At 38.1% G+C, this 21,719-nt stretch overlaps 2 protein-coding genes across 3 annotated transcripts; both read left to right on the top strand.

The window, feature by feature from the left end:
* The first annotated feature begins 102 nt into the window (after positions 1 to 102).
* LOC135466730 (selenoprotein N-like) lies at positions 103 to 12,522 on the top strand. 2 transcript variants are annotated; one of them, XM_064744386.1, is made up of 10 exons: positions 103 to 356; positions 2,857 to 3,138; positions 4,037 to 4,057; positions 4,668 to 4,775; positions 7,071 to 7,426; positions 7,737 to 7,888; positions 8,286 to 8,566; positions 9,078 to 9,287; positions 9,728 to 9,894; positions 10,413 to 12,522. In XM_064744386.1, exons 1-10 carry the CDS (start codon positions 228 to 230, stop codon positions 10,498 to 10,500), a joined length of 1,794 nt encoding a protein of 597 aa, XP_064600456.1. In that variant the 5' UTR covers positions 103 to 227; the 3' UTR covers positions 10,501 to 12,522. The 2 variants fall into 2 exon arrangements, with proteins under 2 accessions (XP_064600456.1, XP_064600457.1); XM_064744387.1 differs by lacking the exon at positions 4,037 to 4,057.
* Positions 12,523 to 15,129: 2,607 nt separating this feature from the next.
* On the top strand, positions 15,130 to 21,376 carry LOC135468680 (RNA transcription, translation and transport factor protein-like). The gene is made up of 8 exons (XM_064747062.1): positions 15,130 to 15,239; positions 16,194 to 16,318; positions 17,006 to 17,105; positions 17,564 to 17,656; positions 17,956 to 18,044; positions 18,744 to 18,815; positions 19,636 to 19,684; positions 20,488 to 21,376. Exons 1-8 carry the CDS (start codon positions 15,179 to 15,181, stop codon positions 20,640 to 20,642), a joined length of 744 nt encoding a protein of 247 aa, XP_064603132.1. The 5' UTR covers positions 15,130 to 15,178; the 3' UTR covers positions 20,643 to 21,376.
* The last annotated feature ends 343 nt before the right edge of the window (positions 21,377 to 21,719 follow it).

The following is a 21,719-nucleotide window of genomic DNA, read 5'->3' as shown; positions in this document are numbered from 1 at the left end:
TCTGATGCTTTTGTATTTCGAGAAAACGAGCTTCGGCTGTTTCCGATCTTTGTATAGATTATATATATGAATATTCTGCGTTACTCGTGTTGTCACCACACAAGTTGGGACACCTGGCACATTCCCACAGGTGACGAATATTTCTTCCTCGTCTGTCGTACGTGACTTGTGTCGCGTGTCACCATGTCGGCAGGTGTCTAAGCCTGACCACAGGTAGATATTGGAAGATGAGGAGAAGACGAGTCGGGGATCAAACGGATCCTGATAGGAGGGATGATTCCGGGGGTGATCATCAGCAGCAAGGACTGGATGAGAGCCGTGACAGCTCGGTGCAGCAAGCTACCGAATCTACACAGGTATAAAAGCATTGAAAAGAGAAGTAAAAGTTTTTAACAACGACATACAGGGTATCAGTTGGACGACCTACTGAGATGATTTTTTTTGGGGGCGGGGGGACGTGCAACATTGAGAATGGTAATTTTGGGCTGCATAAATGTCAGAATTTTAAAATAGTTCACTGAAGAAAATACTACCTCCATGGTGCATCTAGATAAATGGACCAGTTGTAGTTCAGTAGGAAAATGAACTACATTTCGTGGCAAGCCTGAGGCTGGTTGATGGGAGAAATTAGGACAACCACTGAGTGGGTTTAATTGACCATGATGAAAAAAAAAAAAAAAAATAGAAAGATAGTATCGTTTTAATTACATTTAGGTAGTTTATTCCCAAGGCATACTTGTGTTCACTATAGGCCTCAGGCTGTCTCTTGTGTGGTCAAAAACTTTGTTGACTATTTATTTATTTATTTGATTGGTGTTTTATGCTGTACTCAAGAATATTTCACTTATACGACGGCGACCAGCATTAAGGTGGGAGGAAACCGGGTAGAGCTCGGTGGAAACCCACGACCATCCGCAGGTTGCTGGCAGACCTTCCCACATACAGCTGGAGAGGAAGCCAGCATGAGCTGAACTTGATCTCTGAGCGACCGCATTGGTGAGAGGCTCCTGGGTCATTACGCTGCGCTAGAGCGCTAACCAACTGAGCCACAGAGGCCCCGTTGACTATTTAAAGGCGCTAAATAAGCCTACAGCCTTGTATCTTTACTATATGGCGTTAATGAGCAATGTATAATACATGTAGATATGCAAAGATATGAAGCACACTTTGATAAGCCGCACATCAAAATATCTTTAAAATTTGGGAATTAAGTCATGGGGCGCCATAATTTTGGATCTTCTTTACCTGTTACTGTAGGGTTGAAAAGAAAAGGCATCAGATAATATAACCTCCATTACTCTGGGAGAGGTGTGGAAACATACCTATTACTTATTCTGTCACAATAACTTCAGTGGTCAAGTGGTATGAAAGCTGCATGACTATGGACCCAACATGCTGTCTGATGGAAGTTTGAATCCAGAGCTTTTCAAAACAAAGAAAGAAATGACTTTCTGAAATGTATGAACCGCGTACAGTTGAGTGCAGAGATGGTCATGGATGACACTGTCATATGACAGAGACTAAAACGTCTTCCTTTATACACTGTTTTTCTTTGTATCTAAAGTGAACGTCTCTCTATACATTTTTAACCAATGAAAGATCAGTAAAAATATGTGACCGTGGGAAAACTGATGATTTCAAACATGTGGAAATCAACATGTAAATAGCAACACATAACCTGGTCTTCATGATTCCCCAAAATGCCCACAGGCATAGACTTAGCTCACCCTGATTGATCAAAAATGTTGACAGGGTAGTGATTTAGATTCTCTGAAAATCTGCTATTTTGTTAAATTTGTACAGGGCTATTTCTGTTGTACAGCATCTCAGAGACAAAATGTTATTCTTTTAAAACTTCTTAGGGGATACCTTTGGAGGCATATATACATTTAGTCTGGTGTTGTCTTTGTCCATTGTTCATTCAAGTTCTGAGTGGTTGCCCTAGCTCATGTACCAAAAAATGGGTAAATACTAATTTTGCTTTTAAATTATTTATTTTCTGTTATTTTTGGAGTCTTTTCACAGTGAAATGTGTATGCCAATAGGTTACTTCACTCACACAAAGCATTTTCCATTGGTGAGCCACTTTGTCATTCCCTAAGCTTCTGGTAAACATGTGGGTTCTACCACGCAGAACTTGCATAAATTAGTGAATCCACTTAAATAGCCCTAAGTTTGACACACATCAGCAAGTATTAGAGTGCTCAGTGCACAGATGTTCTAATCTGTGTGGTGTGGGTCTTAATGCAGCCCCTGAGGTTTTACATTCTTTTCTTATTCAGACCTTTCAGGGATTGGGCATTAAACATACTGATTTAGGCTGTATTCTGAGAACTTAAAATTCCTTTCTGTCCTTTTAACAATGGTAATTAATGAAATATATGTCAGTCGCTCCAATACTGATTGAAGAAAATATCGCAATGATCTGTCCAATGATAATCAAACTTTTTATACATCTTATTATGCACTGTAAGTGCATTGAATCCAGACAATCTATTCTCTCATTCCTGCTTTTAAAACTTAAATGTAGTTTATCTAACTGCTAGTGTGGCTCTTCCTGCATAGTTTTAGTCAAGATGTATATTGCAGGTCTTTGAGACAACTATTCTAATGAGATTTGCATATATGGTAATGGTAGATATACATTGTGTGCAAAGGAAGCGTAAGATTGTAAATGAGTCACTTGGCCCTAACTCCCAAATGTGGTTAAATCTTAGAGAGCCTATTCTACATTCCAGCATTTTAATTGTATCAGCCATCATGGCTAAAAGGCTTATGTTCTACCATTGATCACCTTATGATTTGTTAGAACCTATGGGGTATGGCTCTAAGGCAGCTGTGGCATTGTCATTACAGCTCAGCAATGAGGACGACTCCTTCAGATGCACCTGTCGGATCCCCCGATGGCTGTTCTGGGGGGTGTTTGCCTTTGTTGTTTCGACAGTAATCATGCTGGCCGGTTATGTTGGGGTGATGCATTTTTTCCTGCTCAGACGGAGTATTGGGGCTTCGACTAGCATGATGGATGAGCTTGGGGTGGACGGTGTTATGCTGTTCCGCCAGTATGATCGTGATGATGATGGCTACCTATCGCTGGGCGAGTTCGAACCATTAGCACATCTGCTGCGTCAAACCAATGTAAGTCATCAGCAAAAAAGTTCATTTATCTTTGAACTGATGGGGTTCTCTGGCCTTCTGCCAAGGGAAGCCAATCATGAAACTCATGAATAACGCAATAATATTATGAATCTGTGATTTTTTGTTACTGAAATCTGTGGTATTATTATAAAAGTTGGAAGAATGCACTGCTGTTTTGTGAGTTTTAAGATTTGCTGCCTTCTGTAAAGGGTCGGCGAACTTCATTGATCAAGGAAATTTTCCTTATATTGACATCTTACATTAACTTTTCCATTTAATTGACCTTATAAAAGAAATTTATGGGGATTGCTTAACTTGAAAAGTTTTGAGCTTATTTACCAGACTTAATTGGAAACATTTTTACCAAGTCTGATGGAAATTATGCTTTTGATGTGCAACTATTTAATATGTACACTCTATTTCAACTGAAGTTTAGCATTTTTTAAGTGACACATTTTGCTTGAATCTGATATATTTGTGTGCCTTATATGGTTATACTTACATTTTTTTTGTGAAGTTTGATGAATTTCTTATCTGAAAATCTTAAGTTTTGGAATTAAAAGTATCATCATAAGGCCTTTATTGGCTTCTGAAAGTTCATTTTTATAGGCCAAGTTTTAGGTGAATACAGCATGCCATTATACAGACATTTTGCGCAATTATGCACCAATTTTTAATTTTTATTTTGTCTTCTTTCCCCACAATCATCATCAGAGCACAGGACTGGGATCTTCAATTACCTTTATAATTTGTGATAGGTGTCATATATTGTCAGTTTTGGAAGTGAGGAGCAGAAAAATGCAGTGTGATATCAGATCAGTTCCATATGAATGCTAAGACTCATCACAGCTGAATGGTAATAAAGTAACACTCACCCTTGTCATTATTTTTCTGACAGGCAAATGGCTTAGCCTATGAGGTAGGGACAATGCATATCTGGTGCATTTAACTAATGCCATAGTTTAGTATACTTAAACAAAGTCTTGAAGGCTTGGATAAAAGACAAGTCCTTACAGACAATAACTGCATGATAATTAATATATAAGTTTGTTAAATTATTAATGTGCAGGTGAAAATGTGACAATTGATAAATTGTACGGTTTTTTTTTTTGCTAATGGGTATGTGATATGGCCGCTACAACCAGAAGGCAACATGGTAAAGGTGCATGCGGATCAGTCTGATGTTGGGAATTGTTGTATAGTAGGAAGTTGAATATCTGATAATATACATGCATTTTGAATTTAGGGTTTAGGAGCTAAATATGTTTGACACATTAACAAATTAAATACTTATCCATGTGTTTGTCTGGTGTGAATGCATGTATGTAATGACAGAGCTCATGTGCTGTTTTTGGTGTGTTCTAATTCATAATTAAAATCCAAAACATTGATTGTTTTTGTACATGTTGAACTCAGGACGCAGATTATGCAATGCAGACCATTACTTGATGTAAAGTTGTACTTGTTTTAATCTAATGGATTACCTCCCCTGTTTTTTTATTTATTGTTATTTTTTTATCTTTCCCTAGTCAACCTTTGAGTACCCAGTTGAGATTGCAGACACAGATGAGATGGTGACAATCAAGGCTTTCATGTCTCCCTTAAACCTCAGCACCATGACCAAAGATATGAACTCTGTAAGTGGCATAGTTTTCCTCAATGGCAGCATTTTTGCATAATAATTCAGACAAGCTCGGTCATTATTTTTCATGAACGCAAAGCAAAATTCAGAAATTTTCCCACTTAACCATGAAAGATTTGGCTCAACTTTGTACTGAAGTTGCCATTATGCGAAGAATGAAGATAGAGGAGGGCAAGGTTAGAGGTTTCATTGAATTCATTATGAGTGGTACATACTGGTAGTTTTATTGTGTTTTGTTTAATGTATATATACTCTACGATACTCCTTACAGCGCATGCATTGCTCTCTGCCTTTCGCTTCACATCACTGCCACAAATAGACAAGCTTGTCCTTTGAAGCCTCGTCCTGAGGAACTATTTAATCAGCATTCATCAATAAAATTGTTTCAGGTGTTGGTTAGAATCATGTTGTACACACTTTAGATGAAGACAGTGCATGTGTATAAAGTATTAAAGAGACAAAGGCTGTGACGGATTGTTTTTGTTTTCTGACATCACTTTCTGTCTCATCACCGTGACCCCAGTGACCTCAGCGTTGTTCAAGGTTTCTGTACAAAATTTGTTTGTGGTGGCAGTGATGTAAAGTGTAAGGTAGAGAGCGACACATGCACTGTAAGGAGTAGGGTACACTATATGGATAAGTTCTACAGAAGTGCAGAATGAGCAAAGTCGGGGTAGATCATGGTTCATATGTTACATCACCTAAAGTTTCGCACATGAGTTACTGTCGTTTACTTCCGCACGATCTGAGTTGGCAGCAGGAAGGAAAGTGATCAAGCTCCTCACCCATCTCATTACCCTGCATGGCAGTTCTGGTTGCTAATCCTCGCCACATGGTGTCAAGTCAGTGACAGTGAGGTGTGCAGGTCTCCTGACTAGTGGGCCTACATCTACATCTCTAAATATACCCATGAATGAAATGGAAGAAATTAGTAAGAAAGGTGATGTCTATTACAAACCTTTAAATTCCAAACACTGTCTCAATGAACACCACTCCAATAAGGAATGTAGATGAACCAGTTATTCTATTCAGGTTAGGCCTACGTGGAAGTCAGTTCACGCAGTTATCTGGTGAACAGTTGTAGACATGAGGAAATTTCGAGTTCTGTGATTGCATGTGCCTTGTATCTACATGTGGATAAAACCAATCTGTACGACTAAAATTTCATCTGAGGGGTCTTGATTAAGTATTAAGTATTCATGTTTATGAAACATGGGCGAAAGTCTTTCTGAATCTTTCAAATTTCGCCAGAATGAATGTTTAGCTACAACGGTGCAAATGTAAGTGTGTAGGTGGCGCTTTGATCGCAATTTGACGTCATCTCGTCTGCTGGTTGACCTAGTTTGCAAGTATTGATTTGCGGTAGGCTAAATTCTGCTACAGCTTTATATGCGGAGAGCCCTGGAGTAATGAACAGATATTTGACATGACAATCCACATGCATAAAGGTACTGGGTAGTCAGTCACACTTAATCTCCATAGAGTTTTCTCCCAAATTCCCATTTAGCACAAAATAACAATAACAAAACAATCAACCTGTTGCAGAGTGCATGTACTAAAATCATTATGATTAAAACTGAGGAAAACATGAACTGTTGGTGGTAGGAGCATAGACTAACTGCTCAGTGAAGTGTGAGCTTGTTTATTACATTCTTGAACTGCCCATATAATCCCCTGACCACCCTTGATGCTCTCCTGCGGCGCTCAGTCAGCAAGAACCGCAATCAATGCAAGGAATCCTGGGATACACTTTCTGAGTCTTGGGGCGAAACTTTAGGTCATTTAGGTTTAGGTCATAGATTGTTTTTATAGTATTCAGTAGCCTAAATGACCATGAAATTCGTCCTTGACTAACTTGCCCATTATTTCTGATTCTGAGAGATCTGTTGTCGTTAGAAAGGTGTCTTGAGATTTGCTTTTAACATGGAGTGGTATTCTACTGGAAAATTGTAAGTTTCAGAACCCAAATAATATTTTTAGACATTTCATTGCCTCTGATAATGCACTTGTTGGATGAAATTTTAGCTCATTGAGCCGAAAAAAAAAAAAAAGACCTTTTCTGATTTTTATACGGATTGAAATCATATGCAGGTTATTCAAAATTGACTGAAGCCATGTAAATGAACAATATCCACATTGATGAGCTGTGCCAACATTTTAACAGGATGATCTTTATTTGACCTTGGCCAAGGTTACCAGACATGTAAAGCAGGTGTTGCGTTTATGTTTCATGAAAGTCCCTTTCACATTGTGATAATGAAATACAGTGATAAAGCTGTTTAAATTTCAGATGTTCAGTGGAAGTTTGGATGCTCTGATAGGCTTGAAGAGCTGGCAAAAGCCTAACATAGCCTGGTTGAATTTTGGTGTATCAGAATTTCAGCCATTTTTACCAAAGTCGGAATCTGACTTCCAGCAGCTGGGCAAGGCTTATGACATTATAATATTTAGTAAAGGTGGATTTTTTGATGCACCTTTATCAAACAATCGCTATTACCCACCTCGAGTGAAGGATGAGGAAGTTGTCTTCCATCGTCTGTTGACACTGCTCCATCCAAGGCCGTTCATTCACTCCAGGTTCGCCCCTCAGGGCAGTATTGCCTGTGTCCGTGCCTACAACGACAGATTTCTGGACATAGTCTTCAGGTAAGTGAAATAGGATTTGTGTATGATAGGTTTTATATCCACTTATCTGTTTATCTGAAAGCTCACGTTTATAAAAAGACATACACATATTAACAACATAGTACAGGCCATAAAACAGGCAGAATTTTGTCTCAGATTTCTTTCATGTGATTTATGGCTTCCCAAGATACACATACCCTGGCACATTCCTAATTGCTTTGTGTAAGAAACAAAAAGGTTAAACTAAATTACTTTCCACTTGGTGGTGTATTGTTTACACTTAAATGTTCTGTTTCACCCATAATTTTCAGCTACATATTGTTTCCTACAGGATACATGCCGAGTTCCAGTTAAATGAACCGCCGTTTCACCCATTCTGGTTCACACCAGCACAGTTTACTGGCCGACTCATTATCACCAGAAATGCTTCCAACATCTATTATTTCAACATGTTTGTACCTGCTACAAAGAAACTCAATGTTGGTAAGATACGTAGAGAATTACATGTGGTTTAGTATGTCTGTCATCATTATTAAATTGTCAGCTCATATTTTTTTCTGTTCAGAATCATGTCTAAACGCATACTTAGCTAAAATTTTTTTTTTAAATTTTAAACGGTATTTCCACAGTTACTATGTCCATTTTTTTCGAAAGAGTCCCGAAAGAGTTTGCAAGTATATATGGTGCTGTAGTAAACTTAGCTGATCACCACACATTATACATGTATATCATGGGTATTATGAGTGTAAGATAATTGTGACAGCCCTGGAATCTCACAGAAGAATTACAGGTGGTTAAATTAATTACAGTAATGTTTCTCTTGCAGCCTTTATAAAGAAATAAACTTCTTGCACCTTTTACTTTTTGTTACTGTTACCAGACATGGAGTGGCTAAATGGTCCACGTGAGATGGAAAACATGGAGGTAGACATTGGTTATTTGCCCCTGATGGAGCTGAATGTGACCAGCAGCTCTATGCCAGCTGTAGTCACAGAGAGAGTGGAGGGCATGACTGAACCCCAGGCGATCAGACTGACGGAAACTGCTCTCCCAGAACACCCAGGACTGAAAGACAGTGTTGAAGAGCTGAAATGGACGGAAGAGATCTCCATGGAAGAGGCTGCCCGGAAACTAGAGGTCCATATGTACAAGTTCAAGCAGGTAGGCATCATTAACAAGCCTTTCACCTGGGTAATGAATGAATTAATAGGTGAAGCCATCACTGAAAATAGGTTTGTTGAGCGTAACCCCACCCATGACATCCAAAACAGTGTCCTAATCTAGTGTTTAATGGGACTGAGAGAGAAGTTTTCTGTTTTAAATATTTTTTTTCTCAATATGTATCGCTTAAAAATCTTTTTCTACAGCCTAGATATAACAAACAAGAATTCCCTGACCTTCCTTATTTTTTCTGACAATGTGGGCTTACTCCCAACAAAGAATATTTTTAAAGATGGTTTAAGACATATCATTCTGTTAATAATGGCCTTGGAAGATTTTAAATATTGATTTTGCATCTTTGCGTGATGATGCAGAAAAGGCAATATATAGGTGATAAGTTTGTCGAAGTGAAGGCTGGAAAAACATGAATAATGAAGTACTATTTCACAATAACTGTGAATGGCTTCTGTTAAGTGGTGTACAATAGCATGATTTGGTCTCCATTCCTCAGGTGCCCTATCTCAACTTCTCTGATGCGTACGTGAGGGCAGCTGCAGAGAATAAGCTGGTCCATAGCATCTTACTGTGGGGTGCGCTGGACGATCAGAGCTGCTGAGGTTCCGGACGGACTCTTCGGGAGACTGCTCTCGAGAGTTCGTCCGTCCTTGACATTCTGTCAAAAAATTTTATCAGCACTTGGTCCCTGGTTGTTGATCTCAAGGTAATTTTCTACGTACAGGTTGGGTGTTGTCTGCATCTGTCCACTTAATAATAACCAGTTGTCTGAAAAAGTGACTATTATAGAGAAATAAAATCTTATCCTTGTGTATATCTGAAACTCGTAATTTGTCGGAGCGTTGCCCTTGAGCTGTTATTGCACTCTAATTGACTTCTCTATGTGACAATCAGGATTTATGTACATCTATGGACAGAATTTTAGCTTGTCCAAAATTGTTTAAGTGTTATGAAAATATGACATGTTTTCCATTTGATAGAAATTGTTTAAGGCTTTGGCAAAGACTAACCAAATGTGAGATATCTGATATCTTCCCTGAGCCCAGAAAACTTTGTTTTATATTATACACCAATGAATTTTACTATGTAGATATTTTCTGACAATGTCCTTTTTTTATGAATCTTCCTCCATTTCGTGTGTCACAGGCCTTGGAAAAGGATGAGAGCCAACCAGAGGCGGCCTTGCGTGCTAAGCTGGCCTTGGAGGCTTATGAGTTCCCTGTTGAGATGATGGTAGCCTTACCTAATGGCACTGTAGTGCACCGGGTCAATGCGAACAACTTCCTTGATGCGGGCTCGCTGCTTGATGCAGGGTAAGTTCATGATAAGGCTGTGCTTATTTGCTTGAGGTGAAATATGAATATCAGCTATACACCAATTAATAATAGCATATATATTTATTAATTTGATTCATTAAGGTTTCTCGACATTTCAAAGAATATTGTGACAGTTATTTGACAGGGTGGAGGAAAATGAGTAGAGCCATCCTCCTTTTCCAGATTTCTCACAAACTATCCAACTTAAAGCTGCAACTGATTCAGTGTGACATTCAAGAGTCCTATTGAAGTGTGCATGCCCTCTGAAAACGCAGCAATAGATGTTTGCATTCCAAAGCATAACCACCTTCAATCGGGGTTGTACTACTGCTTTATGGCTGAAAATGTTTAGTTACATAAACTTTATAATTTACAGTGATATATCGTGAGGTAATTGTCCAGCTTAATGCAATTATGAGGGGTAGATTTTAAAAATACTTGCATATCCTTTAAACATCTGAATAAAGGACACGGCAGTTTGCCTGATTGACATGTGCTGTATTCGTTATTTTCAGCCTAACCACTGATCCATCTGGTGCAGTTTACGCCCGTTTTTTGGAAGATGGTATGACGATGGCTCAGCAGGCAACTGATGGTGCATAGGCACACTCATGGCCTGTCAGTCATACAGCTCTATCAAGATGCTCACTCAACATGATGGTTGTAATTGTCTGTGTCTGTGCTTGTAGTATGTGTGTAATGCTTAAAGGTTAGGTGAATAAAGCATTGACACACCCCATTGGTCTCAGCATATCAAAGCCTGTCATGAACTTGTTATGTGTTTACAGTGGTACATGTTTTGTTATGTTTACTAGAGGTGTTGGCTCTTTGTGAAATAGCTTAACTAACTCCAGTATTTTATATGTATTTAGTAAGGATATTATGTCATTCTCTAGAAAAGTGTTTAATTATGTGATGTTCAGTGAGTAAATGGGATGTATATTTACATATATAATATAATATTGAACCAGCTGTTATGAGCTATGCAATGTTTACCACATAGAACTGCTTGTTGTTTGCTTACAGGTAGATTAAGTTACACATGAACCTCTTCCACCTGTTTCTACCTGTGCATGGATAACATTCTGTTATAAAAGAAATGCTGAATTTGCATGAAGTGGTGTGAACTCTATATTGAGGCACTTGACTGGTACATTTCTGGACCAGTGTCAAAGTTTACAGATGGAATTGCAGTTTCGTCTTCAGCCTCTCTGAATCAAGAATATATCTGCATCAGTATATGATAATTTACCCTACATTCACCTCTGTAAGGATTTTGTCTGTTACAAACATTTCAAATTGGCTGGCTCTGCTCTATTGATCATCTGATTGACAGTTACTACATCTTTATATTGTATTGGTTTCTTTATTTATACGACAGCGACCAGCATTATTGTGCTAACCAACTGAACCACAGAGGCGCCTTATATTGTATTGAGAACTTGTTTTGTTATTATCAGTATTGAATGTGTACATAATCTTGAATGGTTAACACATGTATCCCTTTAAGTTTAGCATTCTTTAATAGCATGGGTAAGATTTTATCTTCAAAAAAAAAAGGAAAAGAGGAAGAAAATAAATTGAAGCTAGAATTATTTCACTGTGGTCAAATCAAAACTGCTGATCTTGTCACCAAATAATTCACTGCTGCAGTATGTTTTAGGATGTGCTGAATGTAGGCGTTGTATTGTGTGTGTACTGTTTAGGACTTGTTCTGTAAGACAGGTGTAAATGCTTATGTTGTTACTCATCATGTAGACTGAGGGACCTTTCATGTCGGCAGATTTTTACATTTTCATATATTTTTATATGACACATTTTTGTGTATTGCCAACTCCTTTTTAAGGCAACTAGAGTAATTTAAATAGTTGATGTTGAATTTTCGAAATTTTATTTGTCATTTGTTTTCTAGCTCTGCTGGACTGAGTGAGTCCCTCAAATTATGATATGTATATAAGTAATGGCTCAGCACTTAATCATCCTTTACAACTCAATATCTTGAGTGGTATAAAAGTCAGCAGTGTACATTTCATATTTAAATCAAAACGATAACAAATGTTTTCTCTAGCTATAGTGATTCTTTTTTGCTCAGAATAGATTGGATAAAATGGCCATTACTGTGCCATTGTTTTACCGGTTTTATCCACTTCATAGTCTGCTATTTGCTCAACTCAAATGCTGAAGAATGATTGGCCACACCTCCATACCCCCTTCCTCATATCAAACATAGAATGACGACAAGGCCGCAAAGCAGCTCAGCTGCTCAGCCAAGTCTGATGTACATGTGTAGAGAGGGAGGGGTTACAGAGGAAAAGGCAGGGTTGTGTTGCCATGGACAGAGTGATGATCCTGTCAACATATGAGAGCAGCTTATGCATATGTAGGAAATTTGCGATGTTCATTTCTTGATTTGTTAATAAGAGGCCTGAGACTCGTCCTCTTTTTACAGGAATTCCTTTTTATTTATACACAACATGCTTTAGAAAAAGGTTCAGAATTTCATTCAGAAATGCTAAAAATAACACCATTATAAGTGTTATATATAGTTTCCTGTTTTCATCTCGCTGTCTGTCTCATCCCTGTAATAAACCACTCTTGGTTGTGCAGCCATCTGCGTCTAATATATCCGTTATGTGTTGTGTGTTTCTTGTTCCCAACTAGTGACATCCATTAACCTAACATTGCTCGAAGCAATACCCCCTTGTTAAGGATGATAGGGTACACCCTTGTATTAATTCGGTTTAGTCACACTGTCAGGAAATACAGTCAAGTTCAAATCGGGTCACAAGAGTGGACAACTAGTCAAACATTGATCCTGCATGATTTTTCAGATATCAAAAGTCTTCAGTTTCAGACTGGGAGAGAGAGAAAAAAATAAATAAAAGAAACAGACACCTTAACCTGCAGGACTAAGGAAACCCTACATGCATAAACCTGTGTTTACATATTAGCCTACCTTTTTGGCAATAAAGAATCCAGTGGTTATGAAGCGGATTTATGGTAGGTTACTCTTGTGGAGGATTTTAAGCCATTTGCAATTCACCATTTGGAGGGTGAACACGATAATTACCGTATGTCATTCTTTTCTTATGACTCCCTAGGAAGGTTGAAGGATGTATAACTCGTAAACCTTCAAGTAATGTACTCAAGTAAAATTAAGTACAAGGAGTTTTTGAGAGGAGTCGGCAAATGGCGCAAAAATCCACAATCCATGTCGCTGGTTATATTTTCGTAAATAAACAAACGTGTGAAATAATGGTTATTTATTTATTTGATTGGTTTTAGCAAGCATGAGCTGGACTTGAACTCACAGCGACCGCCTTGGTGAGAGGCTCCTAGGTCATTACGCCGCACTAACGCGCTAATCAACTGAGCCACTTTCGCCCCTGTGAATTAATGGTGTGGCGTATTATATTGTAACATGATGCAATGTACCACAAGCTAGAAATGAGTCGGCGGGAATTTTTTTTGATCCAGAGTTAGAACAGCAGGCTAGTTCCTTACCCTTCATCCTTAGACAATTAACAGAGTAGCCCACATTCCTAAAAGATGCGGCTAAGATTTTTATATATTATATTATATAGAAGTTTTATACATTCCCTGATCTCACTACTCGCATTTGGCATATTCGCGGTGAAGGACGTCCTTGTTGCCGTTAGCGTGATTTGTTGAAGACTGCTTATCTTCCACCAATATGTGTGCAGTAGATCTGCCTATCGGCCCAAGTGAGAAAATTGCCAGAAACTTGCCAAAGGTCGATGGTTTACCTCGGTTTCCTCCACTCATAAAACCGACCACCAGTGAGGGGAAAATTCTTGAATGGGCCTATGGCGTTAAACGCATGAATTTAAGACTGCACGAATTCATGATTAGAGCATCTCGTTGGAAATGCTTTTCAAATGGGACTTCTTCTATTCGCTCTGCGTGTTAATTAATCCGTGGAAACACTCCAACGTATTTATGTAATTCCGATTCATGGCATAACTATAATATATATCGGACGATCGAACTGGCCGCGTGCAATCGCATGTCAGTGGAAACAGCTAGGTTCATCTTATACAGTGTGTTAGCTGTTGAGTTTCAGCTTGAACAGGTCTAGGCCTATATGTCGGTTACACTTATACAACTCGATAATAATTCAATATTTGAAAATAACAATATGCACTTCTACTATGGAAATTTTTTGGACAAAGTTACTCTGACAAAGTTTCCGCTTACAAAGTAGATCCTTAATTCAGCGAGATAAATCGTCTTCCTCCTTATTTAACATTCTACTATTTACGTTGTCGGTCGTCTACCGACCAAATGAATGTCAGAAATATAAAATATGGAGGTAGTAGGCCCACATTTAACATTGTTGAATTAATCTTATACATATACATGCATGTCAGATTCGTCAACATTAAACACTGGTATCGTTATTACACAGTGATGTGACGGAGCGCATTGATTGTGTGAAATGCTTTAGGCCACTGTGTCCGTTAGCGGTTACTTGACCAGTTAATTTATTATTTTAAGACAGCTAAGCGAAATCTGCGTTCATTAGAGGCTATACAAGAAAATGACAGTTCACTGCCTAATTGTCGCGGATTTAAAATTCAAACTTTTAAAGTTGTAAGTAAAAAATTTATTTACCCAAAGTTATATTTGGGTCAAAACTGATATTAATAGATAACATTTTTAATTGGATTTTTTTCTGTAAACTTTATCACATTTCTTTACACAAGTATGTTTGTCATGTACATATGTTAAACATTTTCTGTTTAGGCCACCTGCATACTGACTTACGAATGACTACATTTGCTTTTTTTGTTTTTTGTTTGTTTGTTTGTTTTTTTCTTTTCTCGTTTTATATGGACTACATCTACACAGTGTAGTCGGTAACAGACTACTTCCAACTTGCATATTTTCTCGTTTCCTTTTCGGATGTAAAATTATATATAGCAGGTGTGCGCCTACGGGCATCTCAGTTCCTTGCAAAGAAATTGGAAAGTAGGCCTATGTGCGACTACATTTGAGTCAGAAGGAAGCTGACCACACCCTCTTACGAAAGACATGAGAGCTACATAGTAGTCGTTGTCAGCAACCACTCGTAAGGAGTTCCCTGAAGTTCTTATATTGCATTTTTTAAAGATTAAAATACCAGTAGGCCTCTGCAGTTCACAGGCTTAAAAACGCCCGCCAGTGTATGGCCTGGCATTAGAACTCTTCACTGTTGGAGGTAATAAAATTTATACTTGCAAGCTTTCTGGAAGACGTGGTGCAAGGCGAGAAAGCAGAAATGTTTCGACGGAAACTTTTAGCCTTGGATTACTCTAGTCCGGATTCATTCAATGTCAGCGGTATGAAGAAGGAACAGTTTTGGGGCTACTATCGTTGTTGTTGTTGCCATTTGTATCCATTTGCGTTTCACGTTTTCACGGTCTTAAAATTACGAGGTGTCCATTTTTCGGCACCGGTATACTTTCGAACGTGTTATTTAAAAAATGTGGTTTTACGAACAGGTATTGTCCGTGGTGGCTGTTGTAAAGACAAGTTGTTTTTGGAATTATGGCATTTATCGTGTTTTGTCAGATAAATGTCAGAATTTTAAAATAGCACCCGGAGTCCATATAGATAGACGAAGTTGTCAGAATAAACCTAGTCGGCATTTCAAGAGTCCTGCGTGTTCACGCAGATATGGGCAAGACATGGTGGGGGCAGCTAAAAAGTGATGTTTTACAGTACTTGCTAGACTGTAAGTGCCCTTAGCATCTGCCATGAAATCGTGTATTTTAGCTGCGTTAGTTCTCGAGAGCCCCCACCCTGTCTCATCTCAACCTGTGTGAATTCACGAGATTCATGAAATGGCAGATTGACTTATACTTCAGTGGCGGCATGGACTTGCCCTGCCAGAAGAAGGCACAGTATATGTACTCACACCTAATGACTCCATATCGTGGTATGACTGAAAACTTTTTAAGTGGGACGTTAAACCTGGAGCACGTATTCATTCTTACAATAATCATGTGCTGTCAAGACTTGTTATTGAATCTGGCACAGAAGAGTTATGAAGATAGGACACAGTGTGAAGTACTGATCCAATCCTGCTTCTATGTACAGGTTGTGAAAGCAGATATACATAATGTATGTCTTATTTTGTGACTGCGGTCATTGATTTTAGAAATGTCATACCTGACATCTTTTCAGATTGGTGATATTAACAAATGTAATGTAGTATAGTCTATTGTAGTGAGAGGCTTTGGGAGTGAGCAGTGAATAATACAATAATAACTTTCATTTTAAAATGATTTCAGATGAGAAAAAGTGTAGAAATATTATAATATGGCTGGAAGATCAGAAAATACGACACTACAAAATAGAGGATAGAGTAGGATTGCGAAATGTGGACAGCGCAGATTGGAAAAAACACTTCGAAGCTGTGAGTTTATTTTTTCATCTTAATCATCTACATATATGTCAGATACCAACAAGAACTCCCTCCCTAACCTTGACAGAGCCTTAATTTAAGAATATATAGATCTCATGTTTGGTATATTAACCTACTGAACATGCCATTCCAATTCTAATTTATAGGATTAGATTTTAGTTACTTCTGTGTTTGCATCACTGAGTTTTAAGAACCAACTGCAATTTGCAGAAGGAGTCTTGCTGGCCAAGCCCTGGCTCCCTGTGACTATCACATGCCCTTGATCGTTAGTGTATCCAGTTGACATTGTTTGGGCCGCAACTTTAAGCCATGAGGTTTTGTCAGGTTCATGTAGTCATTTACAAGGTGGATTATTCCAGTTACCATTAGCCTAACTGATATCATATAAGTTAAACATTCTAGAGCAATGCATTAAACAACAATAAAATCAATATGTAGAGCATGAAACAAAATGTCCAAAATCTTAGCTGGATTGTTAACTTTTTTTTGTTGAAATTATTTAACCTCAATTTACCTGTATTGAAAGGAAAGGGAAACAAATATATAGAATACTCTGCTTCTCACCATTAAGAAGAATATTGGGGTGTTTCAAAACAGCCATTGTGTATATTTGCTGACAGATGTGTCGATGATGTGTCGAAGGGAAATACATATATTTCTTAATATTGTGGGTTTCAGTATTTGGGCCAGCTTCAGTGCCCATATAAATCTGAGGACATGACAGCCGTGATTGACTGGCTTTTGGGATATGCTGTGAGACTGGAATACGGTGATGGTGGTAAGTGCTTGAGGAATGCCATGAGGATTTTTATACCCATGTCCAGTCTTTTGTGATTCTTTGTCAAATTTCAGCTTAAATTCCCTTTATTGCTTATCTGACTGTCGTCTGTCCCGCTGTAGTAAGAATTTCATATTCTTTTTGAAAATGTTTAAATGAAAAAGTTTAATCCCAATTTAGTTCAGTATATCATCATTTTCAGCTGAAAAACCATGTGGATAATATTGCTTTGAGTATAGTCATTATTACCTGTGGATGGTAGAGGGTTTCTACTGTCAGGTTTCCCACCACCAAAATTATTGCCTCTGTCATACAAGTGAAATATTCTTGATACTGGAAGTGGTACACTGTACACACATTTCACACTCTAATCGATGAGTTATTTGACATCAACAACATCAAACATTCTGTTAGTTTATCTGTCAAGTACTCTGTCAGTGTGCTTTTCTTGATGACAGTTGATAAATACAAAGGAGCGAGTCCTGCCTCAGCCCAGTCCTGTACAGGCAAACCTGCACAAGTCTCCAGTAATCCTTTAGATAATTTGGACTGTAAGTATTGTTCTCTTACCTTTTTGTATGAAAACTGATTAAGCTTGTGTGTAAAAGTTACAGAATTCAAATGACCTCATGTTATTGGATATTTTGTTTTGTCTCTTCATACATGTATTAAGTTTGTAAAGGTATACTTTTAATATATTTGTCTTTATGAGTGCATGTGTATTCATGTGCCAAGTCCCAGATTAGGAAATACTGGAAGTTGAAATTTATATCCACTCCTTGTAAGATTAATTTTTACAAGCAGTTTATTTCAGATTACATTCTGTTATGTTGTTACCTTGTATTTTCAGTCGATGATCCAGACTTTAAAGCTGGAGTTGCTTCCCTTGCTCAGATGTTACAGGTGCCCCCTCATTCAGACCACACAGAGGTTCTTAAGGTTGGTTAACAGCAGCATTGATGTCTCAGTTCGTTAAAAGAAAAGGGACTGTAAGCGTAAGATGATTGTAAATCACTAAGATCTTGATTGTAACCTTAGCTTACAATCGACTCACACTTGTGTACAAAGAGATTTTAAGCCCGTGGTAAATATTTACAATTAACCCAAAATTAAGGCTAAGTACCAAGTATTTACCTTAGGTAGACTGTAAGACTGCTCATAATGTCATGGTGATTGACTTAAACTCATCACTAGAGCATAAGGCGAGGCATTATGACAGGGAGGGAAAAGTTTGTTTGTCTCTAGTCAGTTTTTTTTGTTTTATAGCTCTCAGATACACTGGTAAGGTTTTATGTCAAATTTTGCTTGGACAAACTTGATGTATTTCATCATTTCCCAAGTTTCTAAGACCACTGTTTTGTTCTTGTGAATGATAAGCCACGAGAGAACTGGGTTCTACCCCAGCCTTGACCAGGGAATTTGCAGATTTCCTTGCTCTCAATGTTCATTGGGGCTGGGTGACAACACAGAATTTATCACTAACTTGGTAAGATCAGTAGTTTTGTCCGGGCACTCTGGTTTCCTCGGCCCATAGAATTGAACACTATTGTATGATAAAGTGATAAAAGTTGAGTAAGGCTTTCAGATAATTAAGTGAATAAATAAATAATAAAACCTAACCACCATTTGTGTTTTCAGGCTGTCTGTCTACTAGTAAAGGAAAAATTGTCCAAAGAAGCTATAGAAAAGGCTCAATCTGAAACTGGCAAGGTAAGTTCTGTGTAACCTGTGTTTCCAAAGTGATCAGGGTGGTGTGATAGCTCTGACTGCACAGTATTAACTGAAGAACTAGGTCTTTTGTCCTTTTCTTAGGTGAAAGGAGACAGCCCCTTAAATAGAATTGATCCAGCTACCTTTGTTGAGATGGGGTCCCATTTCACATGGCCAGCCTTTGTTTCTAATCTAGTGGTTCTAATGAAGACTCAGAAGTAAAAGCATATGTTCAACCATTTCAAATTTGATATGCACAGTCCTTTTTTTTTTTTTGATTGGTAAGCACTACGTGTAAATCAATGTATGAAATCAATGCAGTATTTTCTCTATAGTATGCTTAAAAAAAGTTTTTATGAATTTGCTGCCTACAAATCAAAAAGAAATTTATATGTATGCATGCAGATTTAAGTGTTTGACGGTTCCTAATTCCAAAAAAGTCTTGAAAAGAAAATCAAGATGGCCACCAAAATGCATGCATTACCTCATTCTGGCGCCAAAAGCTTGACACAGTGATTACAGATTTTTTGTTTTACCTACAACCAAACAGTGAAAATAGTATTGTAAAATATTACATGTTTTCACTTAACATCAGGCCATGCTTAGAAGAAATGAGTTCTGCTAGACTTATACTACCAGGAGTGAACATTGGGTTGTCATTATTAGACCGTATGTTTCATGTGTCAGTCATGACAAAAACAGCGCCGTTCTTGCGAAAGTAGGTATATATTGTATTTGATTTCCATTTCAGTGTTACAGGTATTCCTGTTTATGAAGTAGTGATTGAAGATGTGTGTTTTTTTTTTACATGTATTTTCAGGCAGAACATATTCCTTTAGAAAAGACAGATTTAGGATTTGAAGCTGGAGGTAACATTTTCTTTGTTTATCTCAGGAACTGTGGTTTCTTATCTTCCATCCAATGATTCTCTTCAGGAGCATTTTTTACTAAGCATTTAATTCGAAAAGATGACTTGGAACTTCTTTTTGTATAATAAAACAGAGTTTGAATATTGTCCTGCAATGAATTTGGGGGTCTAGGTGGCCTGGTGATCATCCTGCAGGTGCAGTACAATTGCAAGGAGCCTCTCACTATAAATTGGGTCACTGTGAGTTCAAGTCCCGCTCATGCTGGCTCCCTGTTTGGTCATACGTGAGAAGGTCTGCTAGCAAACTACAGGTGTTTTCCTCCCTCTATACTGCTGTCTACCATCAGTGAACATCAAATACAATGAACTTGCTCGTGGATATGTTAGTGCTGTTGGAGCTGAGTGGTTGGCACGCTACCACAGTACAATAACTCACCAATGTTGTTGCTGTGAGTTCAAGTCAAACTCATGCCGGCTTTGTCTCCTTTTGTATGTGGGAATATCTGCCAGCATTTTGCAGATGGTCTTGGGTTTCCCTGGGCCTTGCCTGGTTTCCTCCTCCTCTAATGCTGGTAGCGGTGGTGTAAGTGAAATATTGTTTTGTATGGCAGAAAACATAAAAGTAAATAAATATCAGTGTCAGCCTTGTTTAATGCTATATACGTGTATGTACAAGTTGACTGAATCTACTAAGTTTTGGTGTGAAAGCCGTGATAATTTTTTTTATAGGAGTTAAGATGTTGTGATGTAAATGTATTGTGTGAAAATCTGCTAATAAATAAATGAAATTTTTTCCATTTGTAGATTACATCATAAATGATGCTGCAAAGATAGTACGGCTGTTACATATCAAAGATTTGAGAGATTTACAAACAGACATCAATGCGGCTATTGTAGCTGTACAAGCTCTGACAGCTAACCCCAAGACAGACTCTCGTTTGGGCAAAGTGGGGCGATAAGTACAGTTCGTCTTGACTCACAGGCCTAAAACTACAGCATGTGGAATAGTCAACAGTGACTGATGGACCTGTGGTATTGGGTCAGGGAAGACAGCTGCTGTGCTAAACTTGGAAATGTGTCAATCAAGCTTCAAGGAGACATTCCTGACTAATGCTCAGGTTTTGCACCTGACCAGTTGGTGTAGATCATCTGTGTGTAAGCTGAGAGCCGCCGCTTTTACATAATGTTGAACAACATGCATGTATGAAGGTATGAAATATACCCGTATGTGTCGCCATTTAAGTTATTGAGCAGAGACAAAATCGAAAACCAAAGAATAATTACAGGCTGTATGAGTTACGTATACAAGCTGTATGAATTACAAGTTGTAACGGTGTGGTTTTCTGCTACTCAAGTAGATAAGCAGCAGACCAAGTACAGACAGTTGACAGGCTAGCGAATTAGAGGGTTAACATCTTAGGTGACATTGATCACTTTCATAAAACGATGTATAGAGCTTTGAACAGGATTGACATTTCCACAAAGATTAATGGAAGTGATACAGAAATCTTGTGAATGGTATGAATGACAATGATGTTACATGACACATACCACTTCATTGCATACTAAAGGGCCAAGCTGATATGCAACAAAACCCTACATTGTAGTGTGTTTTTTTCCTTATTACATGTATGTTTATTTCCTTCAGTCTGTGCTTAGAATGTTGACATTAGATATTTACAATACCACAACAGAGGAGCCATCCAGGTGTGTGTTGCATACTGCTCTTACTGTTATTACATCATAATCAGATTCATCAGCATGAAAATGTAACTAACAGCTTTTAGTAACCTGGTGCTAAGCACCGTGCAAATCAACATTTCATTGCATGTCTGCTGTTCCAAGCATCCTTGCATCACAGTCACCTCTATAATGCATCCCCATCCTTGGACTGAAGTAGACCTACCTCTTATTTCAGACCTTTTTCTGATTTCACATCCCAAGCACCCCTTTTTTACATGTTTTTTCCCTCCATAAAACTCGTAAGTTGTCCTCGGTTTAGATATTCGTAGGATGAAAGGTTTGCAACAGTAAAT

The sequence above is a fragment of the Liolophura sinensis genome, chromosome 6, assembly GCF_032854445.1.
Source record: "Liolophura sinensis isolate JHLJ2023 chromosome 6, CUHK_Ljap_v2, whole genome shotgun sequence".
Lineage (NCBI taxonomy): Eukaryota > Metazoa > Mollusca > Polyplacophora > Chitonida > Chitonidae > Liolophura > Liolophura sinensis.
This window is presented reverse-complemented; position numbering and strand designations above follow the sequence as displayed.